General features: G+C 30.2%; 1 protein-coding gene across 2 annotated transcripts in view; it reads right to left on the reverse strand.

Annotated features, from left to right (window-relative positions):
• Positions 1-15,218, reverse strand: part of LOC107440719 (discs large 1) — a 242,056-nt gene extending 226,838 nt beyond the window's left edge. For both annotated transcript variants that reach the window (XM_043044039.2, XM_043044038.2), the window contains exons 1-2: positions 14,922-15,218; positions 12,059-12,190 (exon numbers count right to left, since the gene is read on the reverse strand). In XM_043044039.2, the coding sequence (XP_042899973.1) occupies positions 12,059-12,190; positions 14,922-14,940 (151 nt within the window). In that variant the 5' untranslated portion in view covers positions 14,941-15,218. The remainder of the gene's footprint in view (positions 1-12,058; positions 12,191-14,921) is intronic.
• Between the last annotated feature and the right edge of the window lie 1,633 nt (positions 15,219-16,851).

Consider the following 16,851-nt stretch of genomic DNA (forward strand, 5'->3'; position numbering starts at 1 on the left):
ATATATAAAAAAAAATAATAATAATAAAAAAAAAGAAATTAAAAAAAAATATATAAAAAGCTAATTTTTCAAATATAATTCGAATATTTCTTTTTAAAGGCCCAGCTCCCTTTGTTTTTCTACAGACATAAGACTACTGTCTAAAAACTAAATTAAGATTTTGTTTCAATTAGTTTTCTCTTTGCATAAAAAGAATTTGCAATTCAAACAAAAACATTGTGAGGCGCCATCCAACAGGGTACTTTTCCGCTAATATTAAATAAATACTCCCAAAGAAATTCAAGCGTTAAGATATTACTTCATTTAAAACTTCATTTGCTTTTTAATATATATAAATAAGAAATAACCATCAACAGGACATGTTTCAAGAGCTCAAAAGCCTCCTTTCAATACTTGCCAGACGTGAATGAGAAGAAAAAAAAGTATTCGTTTTTTCTCACTCACGAAAATGGGCGCCTGTTGTTGAGCGCTTAAAACTTGCCATGTCGACCGTTATTTCCTGGAAGCAAATTGAAGTAATATCTTCGGCTAGTAGTTTTCTTTAAACTTAATTAAGAGGCGGGAACTAAAATTAACTTTTAATATAGATAAATCAAAAACTAATGAATAAAATTTTCACACATCTCTTCTAAAAAATGTGCAAAATTTCGGTTAAGAGAGTGCATAGATAAGGGGCGGCTATATTGGAACAGCAATAATTGAAAGGGTCTTAATTTGGAATGTAGAGAGAAGAATAAATACCGGATGGAAACTCACGATGGGAATCGCTATACAAATATCACATCCGCTCAGCTTTTGCATTCAACAGCTCATGCGTTTCAAAGAAGCGTCTTTTTAGATATACATATATTTTGATTCTTCGGTTTTGTAACAGAAAGAGGTGCCAGTTACCGCGAAGTGGAATTTTCTGTATCTACACGCGTTAATCTTCGAAGATTCTATTCGTCAGATTAAATAATGCTTCCTTGCAAAATATTCCAACACTGCACTATTTAAGCTCATTAAAATATGCAAATATTTTCTTCTTTACGATTCTGCTTTAAGTGGAAAAAATTTTGCGAAAATAGGAAATTTTCTATAAATAAGATCATAACAGTTATTCATGACTGCTCATTTAAGTTTTGTCAATCCAGCACTAGAGTTGGGCAAAATGAATCATCTATGTGATTCGAATCAATAGAATCAGGTCACTTTAGTGATTCGACTCACTTATTGATTCGAATCAGACTGATTCGATTCAAATCCGTTGCAAGTGGGTAATTCGAATCCTCGAATCAGTACCTAACTCTATCCAGCACCCACCAAACAAATTATAAAAATGGTGCAAAACATCAATATGAAGAAAGGTTCTTAGAAAATGATAAGTTATTAATCTTTTTTTTTTAATAAACGTCTTTAACATTTCATTATTTAGGGTTATAAAAATAATCAAAATTTAATAATTATAAATTCATTGATTTTGATGATTCTACATAATAATTCTTAAAAATCCATCCAAACTGGAAATTTTTGGAGAGAAAAAAAATTGATAATCATTTTACATATTTAAAATTTTTATCAGATTTTAAGTTTAATCAATTCTATATAGAAGGATAATAAATGCAATTTAAAATTTGCCTCACATTAAAAAGCACTCAACAAATAAATTGATGATTGATATTGACTCCTCTTCCCTCTAAACATTTAAAAATATCAAGTACAGTCGAACTCGTTTATAACGAGCTCGGATTTAACGAGAACTCGGATTTAACGAGGGAAACGAGAATATTTGGTTGGATCAATGTAAAGTCTATGGAACAGAAGTCGCTTTTAACGAGCAAGACCCGGTTTTAGCGAGCAATATTTTTCTGTCTGGCAATCTTTTTTCTCATCTTTCTAGTCTTTCTGTCTTATCATTTTTTCAAAATGATATGAAATGCGCGAGTTAAAAGTAAGCTGACAAACTATTTTAAATATGTAGATTAATGAAAAAAATAAATGTTTTGGTAAGAATCTTTTCATTTATTTTTCTTTCCGTTTATATTTCCTTTCCTTTAAGACTGTAGCGCAACTAGAAATTTTTTGCTGGTTTGGGGGGAGGGGTTAGTTGTCACTAAATTAAGATAAATATTTAATTAAATTAATAAATGTAATTAAAGTAAGTAAGTATTAATTAAATTTTAAGTCAACTCAATCATTTGACTTCCCAAGCCTCCCCCCCCCCTCTTCTGGTTGCACGTCTGACTTAAGGACCCGTTTATTACGAGCACTCGGATTTAACGAGTGCATGTTACGGTCCCTTTGTGCTCGTTATAAACGAGTTCGACTGTAGTCTGATTAGGAGGGATACAGTTGAATTCTTCGCAACAAAATTATACCAATAAAATACTGCCTTCAGCACTTTCAGTAAGATAATTTAGTATTATGTGTATAACAGTTTTTTTTTTAAATTTTTGAAAGGTTAAAATATTGGCTCAATTTACTTTTGCATAATTTCTGTTAAAAGACATTACCTGCATCGATTTTCGGTTAGTTTATTTTTAATGAATTTTAAAAACTTAAACACTAACCAAATGTATATTATTGTACTATCTATCCAAAATTATAATAATTTCATTGCTTTTTATTTTTGAGGCAAGAAAAAAGAATCGAAAAAAGTTTATAAGATATCAAGCTACTCTTCCAAACTTAATAAAGTGAAGCGCTTTCCTTTCCCCCTCTTTCTTTTCATTTCCTTAAAAAAAAAATTTAAAAATATTTAAAAAAAAACTAGGTATTGTCGTGTGTTATTGATATGAAGTGATACTCTATCATCAAAAGTTTAATATAAAATCCAGGAAGACGAGGAAAGCTGAAACTCCAAGCAAAGCTTAGTAAACTCAAAATGAAACTTTAAACTTAAAGGAACGCTCAAAGGAATGTTTAAAAAATAAATAAATAAAAACAGTGATATGTTTTCATCATTTAAAAAAATTAGTAAATAAATCTCATTTCCAAATTTAAGTGCTTTTTCGTAATTTTTTTTCTTTCAGTTTTTCAAACATTGACTTCACTGTAGAAAAATTATTTTTCCCACACGAGATCTTCATTTTATTCTCTCGAGCAGATGTCAATCAAAATAGCAAGAGAGAACTTACATGTTGCGAGATATAAATCTTAATATTTACATTGAAATATTTAAAAAATAAAATTACGTAATGAAGAGCGATAATAAAAGGGTACCCACCAGTTTTCCGATATTTTTTTACAAGAATGAAAAAAAAAAAAATTAACGAATAAAATCAATTTTAGTGTACTATGATTTTCATGTGATTGTAAAGAGTACATTTCTCGGTCATTAAAGAATCAGAAAACAAACGATTTTAATACAATATATATATATATCTCATTGATTTTAACTCTTAACCAATAACGGCTTGTTACCAGAATGTGGAACTACGTTAGATGCAAGAGTTCTAGTCTGTCCTAACAACAGCCCCCCACCAGGTGAGATGTTTCGTATTCCACGCGCTCTAAACTAAAAGTAAAGAATGTAATGAAAGAACTAACATTAAACTATTTAAGACTTTCATTCAAATAATAATGTTGGTAATGACAAAAACAAAACCTGGAAAAAATATATATATATTCATTTCACAATGAATTTCTTATTCAAATGCACTACAGCCTACTAAGGCCAAATTCATCACAGTAAGTTTCCTGTAAGGGTGCTTATGGTCAGCCAACTATTGAATTTTAACGTATTTAACCCTTTGCCGCGGAATTTTAATTCAACATATTTTTCCTACTTTTTTTTTAATTATTCTATATTTTTCATATTCAAAATTAGTGAAAAATATTATATTTAGCATTTTAATAACTTATAGTTAAGAAATAGAGCATGAAACACCATGTCTTTTTCTGCGTTTAAGGTCTAATGAGTTGTCTTTTTCTGCGTTTCTTCCAAAACACGGCTCACTTCCAAACAATACTTTTTTATTTTGCATTGATTTAGATCTAAGAAAACAATTATTCATCATCAATAAGTCTTTGAATATCAATGGGAGGAAAATTCAAACTAATTTATTTGAAATTTATATTTTAGTACAAAAATTATTCCAAAAATCTAACACACTTTATTCAGTAACTAATTAGACTGTCTTACATCATTAAAAAATTCTAAAATATATTTTTGTTAATAATTGGAGCGTCAGACACAGATGGTTATCAAAATAATGGAAACACCCTAGATTTTGAAGGAATCCTTTATTAATATGGCGTAGGACTGCTGTTGCAGCGTGAGCCCCCTAATGGCAGATCACGGAGAGGACAAGAGAGTTTTAAAAAAAGAACAGTAGAAGTTGTAGTAGAAAGAAAACGAAGAATGCGCCTTGTCGAACTATCTTACTAAAAACTTCTCATTAGCTATTATCTATCATATTCCATTAATGTAAATACATCATCATGTTTTGTTAATCAATCCAATAAATGTTTTATAGTTCAAATCGATGATCATTATAGATATTTATTGTTAAATATATTATATGCCAAGCCCGGAAACAAAAGAGTAAGGTTGGTCTTACTGCTTCTAATCATTCAGAACAACACAGCAAGTGATACCTTCCCTTGATTCATTTTTTGGAAGTAGTGATGCCTCCAGTATAGAACAACCGCCTTTGGCATGTAAAACAGCTTGGATTCGCCTAGGAATCGAATCACACAAATTCTGAATAGTGTTTAGAGGAATATTTTACCATTCTTCATGGAGATATTTTGAAAGTTCCGTGGGAGAATCCGGTGGAGAATATCGATTTCGGATTGAAAGCTCTAAAATAGATCACAACGGTTCGATTATATTGAGGTCTGGGGACTATGCGGGCCAAGGTAGATGTTCCACTTCATCCTCATGTTCATCAAACTATGATTGGACAACTCTGACTGCATGAATAGGGGCATTATCATCCTGGAAAATTCCATCTCCTGCAGGAAACAAAATTTGCATCAAAGGATGGACCTGGTCAGCTAAAGCTTCTCTATACTTCTCCCCAGTGATCCTTCCTTTCAGGGTTACGATTGGACCAGCAGAAAACCAGGACACGGCTGCGCACACCATGACCGATCCATCTCCATGCTTGACAGTTGGACGGAGGCAATCGGGATCATATGCTTGTACAGGTCTTCTCCAGACGTGTATCCGTCCTGTTGTGGGGAAAAGTGTGAAAGATGATTCGTCTAACCATATAACAGTCTTCCACTTATCAATCGGCCAGATTTTGTGGTTGTGGCACCACTCTACACGACGTTTGGCATTAGCATCTGCGACAAGTGTCTTGAGAATTGCTGTTTTGCCGTAAATGTTCTCTTTATGAAGGCATCTCCTAACTGTAATTGTTGACACTGGAGAATCCAGATGCTGATTGAGTTTTGCGGTCACTTTGGCTGCAGTTGTTTTCTTTTTAGACATTACAATCCGCTTCAATACCCGTCGGTCTCTTTCACTCAGCTTCTCCTTTCGTCCACTAATTTGCTTTGCTGAACTTGTCTTTCCACGTTGTGTGTATGTTGTCATGACTTTAGACACCGTACCTCTAGAAACGCCTAAAAGCTGGTATGTTTCGGTCACTGTTGCTCCAACTAGTCGGGCTCCTACAATTTGGCCTCTCTGAAAATCTGTGAGGTGTGAGATTTTACGCTTCTGACAAAAAATCAAAACGTAGACAACCATGCTAAAGGTCTCTCACACTACCTAATATATATACTTTTTATATTTAAAAAAAAACTGGTAGCTAAGATTATATTTTAACGCTTATGAAGCGAATTCTTAAATGTCCCTTTTATTCACAAGTGTTTCCATTATTTTGATAATCACCCGTATCTGCGCCTTGAAATTCCGCCTCCATATAATTCTCTCTTTTTTCCTGGTATCATCTATGCTTGTAAAGGTGACCCTTTATGACTGTCACATCTAAAAATATGCTCAGGTCATATACGATAAGATCAAGAGATCTCACAATAAATTTAAAAAGCGAAAAATAATTCTTCATTGAAATCTTAAAAGTGATCGAATAACAGACAATTTTACTCAATTAGTAACAACTTTAACATGAAAAACATTACTGTGAAATCAAGTAGAAAGATGTAAACGCGAACTCATTGTTAAGATTCATTAAATCAATCATTTAGAAGCAGATCCTAATGATGCAGAATTCCTTCAAAGAACAAATGTCTGAAGATCGAATGATTATTTTTGTCTAATTAAAAAACTTTCAAATAAAAACCTCATTTTTACAATGTTGTTATTGTTAATTATTAAGCAAAGCTAGAATGGTGAAAACTTTAAAAAAAAAAACTATCGAATTTTTTTTTAAACTAATTTTAAAAATACGAATTACTTTTAAAATATATCTCAATTAAACGGCGAAAATAAGTCCCAAGATAGTAATAAGTCCAAAGTCGAAAATAAGTCCCAAGAGAAGATTTTATCTCGAGTACAAGTAGAACAAAAAGCAGGGTTGCCACAGAAAAAAAAATGAACAAAATAGTTGCCTAAATAAGAACAAAACATTTTCAATAATATTAGTAAAAATGTTATTAAATGACTTAGTTGTCATATAACATGATCCACTTAGGTTGGTTCCAAATATGATAATACCTACTTCTATAAGCGTTAGTGCTCTAGCAATAAATTTTTATATAAAAAAATTAGTATATTTAAGGAAAATTAAATATTTTAATTACTAGAATTCCATCAAAAAATACTTTATTAAAAAAAACACACTTTTTCTAAATAATTTTCCCTTTTATCAATAATTGATTTAGCAAATATATATACATATGTAAAAAGTGATTATTCAAATTTGAAAATCACACATCCTACAATCATATTAAAAATTAGATTTTTTAAAATTCAGCAGAATTTCGTAGCAATTACCATTGAAAAGGCGATACAAAATAGACTTACAATGGAATCTATGCAAATGGAGAGCATTAAAAAGTGATAACTCAAATTTGCAATTCAAAATTTTTAACATTTTGTATTTTTTTTAAAAAAAAATCATTGTGTTCAGGGTTATCAACTAAATTTATGCTAAAAAAACATCATTAGGAGCACAGAAGAGAAGAGTCTCCCAATAGTCTCTTTTTCTTGAAAATAGTTGCTTTATTAACCTCTTCAGGCAAAATAAGTTGCCATAGTTGCCTCAGGTTGAAAATAGTTGCATATAGTCGCATTTTAGTCACCCGTGACAACCCTGGTATAGCAAATGCAAAAGGAGTTTCAGTTAACATAATTTTCAGCTAAAATTGTGAAAATCGCAATAAAATTGCTTTATTTTTCCCCTTCATTTTCATCAGCATGCACATTCGAGAAAACAGTTCTTTTAAATTTTCACATTTATACCCCAGACATATATACATTCTATTTTTCATTTTTCATGAGAGCAAATAATAATAAATAAGGGCGGTCTCAAAAAAAAAAAGCTCTAAACCAGGCAGAGATTATGGAATTTTCACTCAAATAGCACATTTTTTCCCATGTAAGCCTAAAGAAATGGAAATTTAAAAAATATATAATAGTATAATAAAATAAAATAAAAATACCAACTTAGACTTTAGTGCTAATTAACATTATTAAAGGACCAGCCATATTTTAAGGACCCATTACATTCTTTTAACTGTAAATTTAATTGCACAAATATTGATCAAAAAAGATTATAATCTAAGAATATAAAATGTGAGGGGATAAAGAGTTCCACAGTCCCTGCAAATAAAATATTTTAAGTCTGCTAGGTGCCAGGTTAAACACTTCCCTTCACTCTTATAAGCAACACAGTATACATATTTTAGACTTGAGAGAAAAAAAAATTAGTACTATATTTTGATTAGCTTTACCTAAACCATGTATCGTGGGAATGCTGTACGAACATTAAAAAAAAAATTGTGATTGTTTACTGAGAAAATCTACTGTACCAACAAATTTACAGAAAATAATATTATTCTTACTTCCCTAATCACAAATGTGTAACAGCATCTGCAGGGACAATATTTTCATGAGTCATGAATATTTTTTGTTTGGCATACTATCTCGAGGGCCGTTTTAATAGCACAGAGAAATGTTTTGGGCCCTCATAGCGTGTCGTACTGCTTAAAATAGAACTGAAAAACTTCCCATAGATAAAAGTAAAGCATTTTTAAGATATGCAATAGTTTAAACACATTTTGATGACTCCAAAAACACAGCATTTTTAAACTATGCATAATTTCTAAAAAAATTGAGAGGCTAACTAGTTGTAAATCTCAAATAATAAAATAATTTCTAAAACCATGGAAGCTAATTAAACTAAAAAAAAACATGATTTTAAGGTTATTTGGTATTAACATAATATGTGTGCCCCATTGACGCTTAGAACCGAAACATAAAAACATTCTTTTATTTGAATTGACCCAATCTGAATGCTCGTCAAGAATTCTAACTAGCATTTTTGAATGTGTGACTCGAAAATAAAATTAATTTGAAGAGGGAACGCATTCTCTTTTGACGGGTCTATCGAGTGTTACGATCCAGGTTTTCCAGATTTTTTGGGTTGTCATGAGCATAAAACAATTTAAAGAAATTGTTTACATGAAAGCAATTTATTTACTTTTCATTTAACAGTATTTTTACTAAGATTACATATTTAAGGATTTTATTGTATTAAAAAGTAATTGGGTAATATTACCTTTATATATATTTCATGATAAAGATATTTAGTCACCATTCTATATTTATTAAACTGTGTATAGTTACATATACTTTTTAATAAGTTATATTTACTTAAAATTAAATTTAATATGAAACTGTATTCACTCAACGTATGCAGTTAAAATAATAAACACTTAATCACAATTTAAGGATGAATCCTAGAATAACCCACCCTGCGGCGATTTTTTTAAATCTCACCAAACTAGGTTTCCAGAAGATATTTTGAAGAGATTATTTTGAATCACACCACGATTAAAATCATCTTTATTATTTCATTTTTTAACCATTATTTCATTTATTACCGTTATTAATTAAATTTTTTTCCGCGGTACCGGTTGAAAATGGCGAGCAAATGGACGAGTGAATTTTTAACTTTATTGAATGCAAAAGGTAAGTTATTGAATGGTGTATGAATCAAAATTTAATTAAAATAATTCGCGAGGTCGTAAGAACGTACCCTCCAGTGTCAAATGATGAGCCATCAGAGAAAAGGTAAGTTATTTTTTATTCTATTAAAAAAATATTTTAATAAATTTGCAATAATTTAAATTGTTTTTTTTCTTTAATTATCAAAAAGCAACTTAGATCCCAGTAACAATCGCCAACTTGGCGAGATTTCAAAAAGTCGCCAAAAGGCCACTATTATAGGATTTTACCATTTAAAATTCTAAGACAGTATAAAGATCTAACTGTTCACACTATTGCTAAAATTAACCATTAACCTCCTAGGCAAAAACCATTTAACGAGTTTTTATAGTAAGCCAGTAATTAAATAAGAAGTTCAAAAAACAATTTTATGGATGAAGATATGATGGTAACATTGCAAAATGATTAACTCAACACCGGTTAACAATTTGCTATTACAATAAAATATTCTGAATCTTTCATATTACTACTTTTTCATTTGAATGCAGGAAATTAAAAATGATTCAGAAAACCACAGGAAATTTTATTATTCTATCAATTTAAAATTTTTACATGCTAACAATTTAAGAAAAATAATTGTAAGATATGATTTAAAGTAAATAAATAAAAATCACAAAATAAAAACGCTCTAATTTCTCTCTTGCTACTGGTCTAGTTTTAAAACATATGCCTTGCCAATAAACGACATCCCCTGTTTTTGAAATTGCCCACCCTTTCATTTAAGCGTTCATCCATAGAATTTAGATGGGTGATACTGCCTGGAGGAAGAGGTGTTTTTCGGTGCAAAGATTTGGAGGCGCACTTCTTAATCCTCATATAAATAGCCTCTTGGACTTGTATAACTTACGGCTATGTTGCCAAGGGGGGTCCCTAGGGTTTCCTGGTGTTTTTGAAAGTGAGGACAATTGAGTATGACAGGGTTTGTATGCACCTGGAAAAAATTAAAAATTGGTATCATAAAAAAATATATGTATTACAATTACAACTACTTCTCAGGTGCACAAACTGAACAGGGGGGAAAAGTGAGAATCAAGCAGCTAAAAACTTCATTGGAAGGTAGAAAAATAGGTTTCAGTTGCCTTTTTTTAAGTTTTCTTGGTGATAAACTATTCAAATTATGGGTGTCTGTGTGATAATCAATCACCATTTGTAGAAGGAATAACAAAATGCCCACTTTGTACAAAAGAATAAATTTATTTTAAAAAGTAATTAAGGCAATGTAGTTAATTCTAAATTTATTTTAATACAATTTATAAAAAGTAAGATTCGTAAGAGTTCCCTGAGTGCCTGGATGTGCCCATTCATGAAGACTGCACAGACTATTGATCATGAATATGTAAATTAATATATAATTCATTTCAATAAATGATTTCATTTCTCACTTTACAATAAATTAATAACTCTTATACATCTCATAATAAATACAATGAATAACTTTAAAAAATAAAGTTATAAAAGAAAAAAATATTTCAGGTCAGACAAAATTAAAAAAGCGCATTTGCTTTCATACTTTTTTTTATTTAATTCTGTAGAAGCAAATAAAAAATTAGTGAAAAATAACTAAACTGATTTAACTGACGGAGTAAACTGATTTTATTGAACAAATTAGATTTTGTTTCAAGTTTAAATAGTTTGACAAATTGTTGTTGCAATTGACTTATGACACTTGCCAATATCAGCAAGCCTGCTTGATGAAACCAAGGGGAATTTAAGGCAAATGGCACGTTTCATGTTTTTCAGTAGTGCCATTTTCAGTCAGAAATACTTAGCCACACATTCCTCACAAACCGTTTATAGGGCAGACCTATTCATTTACAAATCGTAATTTTTATCTGAGCCCGAGAACAATCAATCTCCAACGTAGTACCTTCAGAGGTATGATTTGATATGGGAACATGAAGAACTTTGCGACCCAGCAGATTTAATGTGCACCAATCACCATTTACTACACAGGAAGCAGTCTTCGGCCGACAGGAATCGAACCCACAACCTCTCAGACACGAGTCCCAACACCCTACCCACCGGGCTATCCCGGCTCGATCTTCAAACTTATTAACTGTATCCAAAAAAATGATTCGCATTTTCATTTTGCATTATAAAAGAACAAATAGTTTTAATTGCTTTGTAAAAATCTATCAGAGAAAAGTAAACTAAAGTATTCACAGGTGAAATTAAAGAAATATTTTAGCTCCACATGTCTTCACCTGTAAGAATGCAAATCAGCAATATCATATTTTTAGAACAACCTACGACAATGAGGGAGAAGATCATGCAAATGTAAAAAGGAAGCATGAAAAAAACCTAAAGAGTCCCGTTAGTGTAAAAAAAAAATCCTATAACTTTCACCAAACTGTAGCCAAGATCCTTAGTTACTTAACTGTAACTGTAATAAATATGCAGCAGAGCGAACAAAAAAATAGGAAAATTGAAGATTCATTATTAAATTCTTATGAAAAGTAATAAGGGTAAACTTTTTCTTAAAATAAAAATACACGTGACTAGGATTATAAAATAGTATAACTTAACTAGTTAAATAAACTCTTTTCTATTTAATTAAATTCAATAATCAGGAATAATCAAATTATATCTTTCTTTTTTCCCCTTTGTTGCCGTTTATTTGTTCATCAGACATCTTGGAGTTTTCAGTTGAAGGGGTTCTTAAAGTATACTTTATGTCATTTCTGATCAAATATTTTCATACCTGGGCGAACATGAAAATATTTTCACAGAAATACTAGTAAGTAAAAAATATGCCCATTACAGCATTTTTACGAGTCCTGAACATCGAGCAACATAATTTTCAAACACTAGTACATACAATATAATACAATAAGAACTGCAAAGAAAAAGTTGATACCAGTTTGATTACTAAATGTCATATTATTGAAAATATGCAAAAAAATAAATCACCATTTCAAAACATGCTTAACTTACCCAAAAGAGCTTGGAAAAGTCTACTTTTAAAAATTCTAATAACACGCTCAATAGCATTCCTCAATTGTTTGTCTTGTGGCTTATTGAGTTTACAATGATAATCTTCCAGCAGTTCCAAAGCCCTGTGGGCTTCTGAAAACAACAACAAAATAGGATGGGTTGGTTAAACCATTTTTTAACACTATAATGAATGACTCAAAAACAGAAAACATTAATTTACAATCAAAACAAAATGTACATTTCTGTTGTTCAGACATGAGAATTATTGTTTATGTTTCTAAAAATCTCTCAACAAGAGACCTTCTCTAGGAAAGACTGCACTTAGTCAAAAGAACTTAAAATTAACGACGATTCGCTCGTCCGGCTCAGGCCGCAATTAAATAATTATCATAACTGCCAATTGTTAACAATCTGGTAAATGAGTTCAAATGAATCTGCACATCCACAAATGATTAACATAGAAATGCCTTCCTTTGAAAGGAGGTTGAATTACTAATGAATACACACGCACACAAAATGCAGAATATGGCCATGTGCATATTACAAAATGCAATGCATCAAAAATTGGGTCTCAAACAAAAAATCTCAGGTGATACCACACTTGCTCTTATTAGAAAACTCATCAGCCAACTTTTAATGAAAAAATCCCAAGATGATTCAGTTAAAGATAATGAAGAATAGACTAAGAAAGACCTTTTATATTCAGGTACCTCAATAAATGATTTAATTTACAAGTCTTCCTTATGAAAATATTTAAAAAAATCAGTTAAACCGAATCGAAATAGATATCGACATAATAGAAATTTTACAAAAAGTTTCCTAACTTAGTAATTTACTTTAAAAGTGCACAGATTTTTAGATTGCTCCTTTAGTTAGAGAACTAAATTATTAAGAGAACCAATATAAGTAAAAGTTCACAAAGTAATTTAATATTGCTTACATTTAAGATTTGCAACAGAAATTGTGTAACAATAAATATTAAACAAAGGAAATTATGCACAACCTTTCCATTACTTCGGTTCATAGCTTCCAAAACCATGCTATGAGAAAAAACATAGTTATACCCACACTAAAACATTCGAGGAAGTTTAAGCATTCTGGGGGTTCGGACGGATACCGAACGCGTGGGTTGATTGAGTAGAATTCCACATAAACAGATGTGATGTAGTTTTGTGATCTGTGTGAAGCTTTTGAATTTATCTTTACTTAATATTAAAAATAATACAGTTAAGAACATGCAGGTACCTGATGTGTACCTTAGTATGTATGGCGAAATTTTATGACTATGTAACAGTCAAGTGAAATCTCATTGTATTTTTATTTAATGTAACGTCTGTTTAGTAATATTTCATTTTAATTTTAATTTATTTCTTTATGCTTAAGTACATACATACGTTTAATAACTTAATTTTTCTATATTTTTTTCATAATTTTAAAATTTTACCTCCAAGAATTAGATATTTTTCATAATTAATGTTAGATTTTCATATTTATTTTGCTTGGCTTGCATAATTAAAATTGTTTTGAAATTGCAGTTATGCACTGTACTTACATAAAACTTTTAAAATGAATTTTTTTTTCTAAATAATTATTAAATCCATTCATTATTATATTTAAATTGACCATAATATAACAATATTCTTTTTTTTCCTCCAACTTTTCGTACTACTATTTAACACTTGAAATATTTATATTATTCACTCAGTTGAAGTAAAATTGAAATTTGGAACTGTAAAATACTTTTTTTTTTCTAAAATGTTCCTCTGTACTTCAATAATAAAGAGGTTTAAAAAAGGGAAAATTAACCTTTGAGCTACTCTTGTATACTTGACTTTTAAAAAAAAGTATTTATTAGAGAAATCTTTTTCTGATTTCTTATTTTTAAAATTTTCTTCTCAAGTTTATTCACAACTTTATTTTACTTTTTATTTACAACTTTATTTTTGTATTCCTTAAGAAACGATAAATCCATATTTTTGTGTTGATTTTTTAATACAGTTTTTAATTTTTCACAAATTATGTCTAAATTTTCACAAAATAGGCACCTTTCAGAAAAACCTAGACTGACCCCTGAGAAATATCACTACTCTGAACAGTAAGATGTTGCAAAATTTTCCAAGAGCACTGTATATTTAAAAAGTTGATATTTAAAAATAATAGGATAAACTGTACTCATAAATATAACCCTGATTAATAAAAACATTTACAACTGAAATAATAAATTAGGTGAGTACAGGCAGAAAACATTTGAAGGCTTGTTTCAATTATTTACGCAATCATGATGCACATATGAAATGCATAACATAAAATTAATCAAATAAAACATTTAACCATTCAGCATACAAAATCTATAAAACTTTATAAGGAATCAGTTTAAAGATATTCCAAGTATAATTTATTATTAAAATATTTCATTTATAAACAAACATTTAATCATTAGACTTTTAGAAGTTAAAAGATCTCTAAAACAATATTCATCTAAAATATAAATCACTATTGCTAGGTAATCAGCCCGAAAATAATAATTAGAAAAAGCTCTAGTTATTATTTTGTTGAAAAATAATGATAATTAGCGGCATATTTTCAAACACTGATTTTATTTTAATTATAAACAGATCAGGTGATTTTATGATAATGGAAGAACATTGTGTCATGATTTAGTGCTATCTAAGTTGGTTTTTTTTGGACAAAATACAGGATATAAAAACACAGGGGTGTGTTGTTGATAAAATCGCCTGTCATCGGCAGGGTGTTGGTGAATTTCTGACACCGCATTCGTAAACATGATTTCTCAAAGATGAATTGTATAGGATACTTTACTCCTACTATTATTAACTTATATTTCATCAACTATCACAATTACCTTGCTTGCGGACAGGCATGGCCAAACCTCCGATGTCAAAATAGTTATTTGGCCACAAAGCTGGCGTAAGCGCCACGATTCTTATTTTTCTGGCAGCGGATTTTTATAACGTAAGCACTTTGTGAAAACACAACACAAAATCACAACAAACTATAGCCCTTCCAAAATTTTTAGCAGACGACACTCGGATAAAAACATTCAATTACGTCACTGACCAACTATTTGACGGCACTTCACTACTCTACAACAGTTGCTCCCGCTGAATACCTCAGACAATATGGCGGCTATAGGGTTACCATAATGAACAAAAACTGCGCCACATGTCGCCACACAAGATACTGTATAGAATATTCTCGCCAAAATCATCGCCACTTATGCTTCGCAAGTAATATTGTTGCCAAATACTGCGCCAAATATAAATTGTAATGAATATTGTCGCCAAAAATGACCGTTACAATTTTTTCAAATTATGCCAAACAAGAAGCAAGGACTGCTTTAAAAACATAAAAATTAGGATATTTTTAGATGTCATAAAAAACAAGACAAACCTACAAAGAGCCCGATAGTTTTTGAAAACCAGCCATTACAGAATTTTCGGTGTCGAATGAAAATTTAAAAAAGAAATTAACCGGAGGTATCTTATTAGAATTTAAATAATAAAATTTTTTGTTGCACCTGCTTCCGTAAATTTTTGAAAATTAGCATTCTTAAAAGAATTTTTACTGAAAGTGGTCGTTAGATGAATTTTTAATGAAAATGGTTGTTTCCGAAAAACCGTCACACGATAAATTTTTCTTTGTAAAATGAAAATTTAAAAAAAATAATAAGTAAATTAATCGAAGGTATCTTTTTAGAATTGCATTGAAATCATTTTTTGTTTCATCTGCTTCGGTAACCTTTTTGATCAATCTGAAAAAATGAAAAAAATTAATGAAAATGGTCGTTTGCTAAAGATTTTTCTCTCATTTTTTTTCAAGAAATAAAAAACTTATCGTTTTTAAAGTTTTGGATTGTAGCAAAAATATACTGCGCTCAATTATGTAACGTAAAATTTGTAATGAACTTGTCGTTTATTATCAGGTATAATTCATTTGACCCCTCGCTCGTTAACCCCCAAAGTTGATTTACCCATTCAATCCAAACCATAATTTAAACGCGCTTCGGAAAGTTAGACATAGTCTTGATTAATGCTCCAACTTTTATACATTATTACTTTCTATGACTTATTTAAATTAAATTAGAGACTATGCTCGACAAAAATTTACAACGCGACAAAATTTACATAAATTCGCAACAAAAGAAAAACTCAATCTATATAGAAGTGACTTTGCATACGCATTATTAAAAAATCACAATATTACAATGTAATTACTCAAAAACTAATTAGAAACTTGAACAAATTGTTCATCTTCAGGCATAAGAGTAAATGGCCGTGAAAGATCATAATTCTGTAATTGTTTTCGACTAAATCATTCGGCAAAAAAACAGATGTCACGAATCTTATACAGTCGAACTCGTTTATAACGAGCAAAAAGGGACCGTAACATGTACTCGTTAGATCCGAGTGCTCGTAATAAGGCTGGTGTGCAACCAGAGGGTCTTGGGAGGTCAAATGATTGAGTTTACTTAAAATTTAATTAATAATTACTTACTTTAATTACACTAATTAATTTAATTAAATACTTTTCTTAATTTAATGACAACTAACGCATTTCTTATCATTTTGAAAAAAAGAAAAGACAGAAAGACTAGAAAGATGAGAAAAAAGATTGCAAGACAGAAAAATATTGCTCGCTAAAACCGGGTCTTGCTCGTTAAAAGCGACTTCTGTTCCATAGACTTAACATTGATCCAACCAAATATTCTCGTTTCCCTCGGTAAATCCGAGTTCTCGTTAAATCCGAGCTCGTTATAAACGAGTTCGACTGTA

The sequence above is a fragment of the Parasteatoda tepidariorum genome, chromosome 5 (genome assembly GCF_043381705.1).
Source record: "Parasteatoda tepidariorum isolate YZ-2023 chromosome 5, CAS_Ptep_4.0, whole genome shotgun sequence".
Classification (NCBI taxonomy): Eukaryota; Metazoa; Arthropoda; class Arachnida; order Araneae; family Theridiidae; genus Parasteatoda; species Parasteatoda tepidariorum.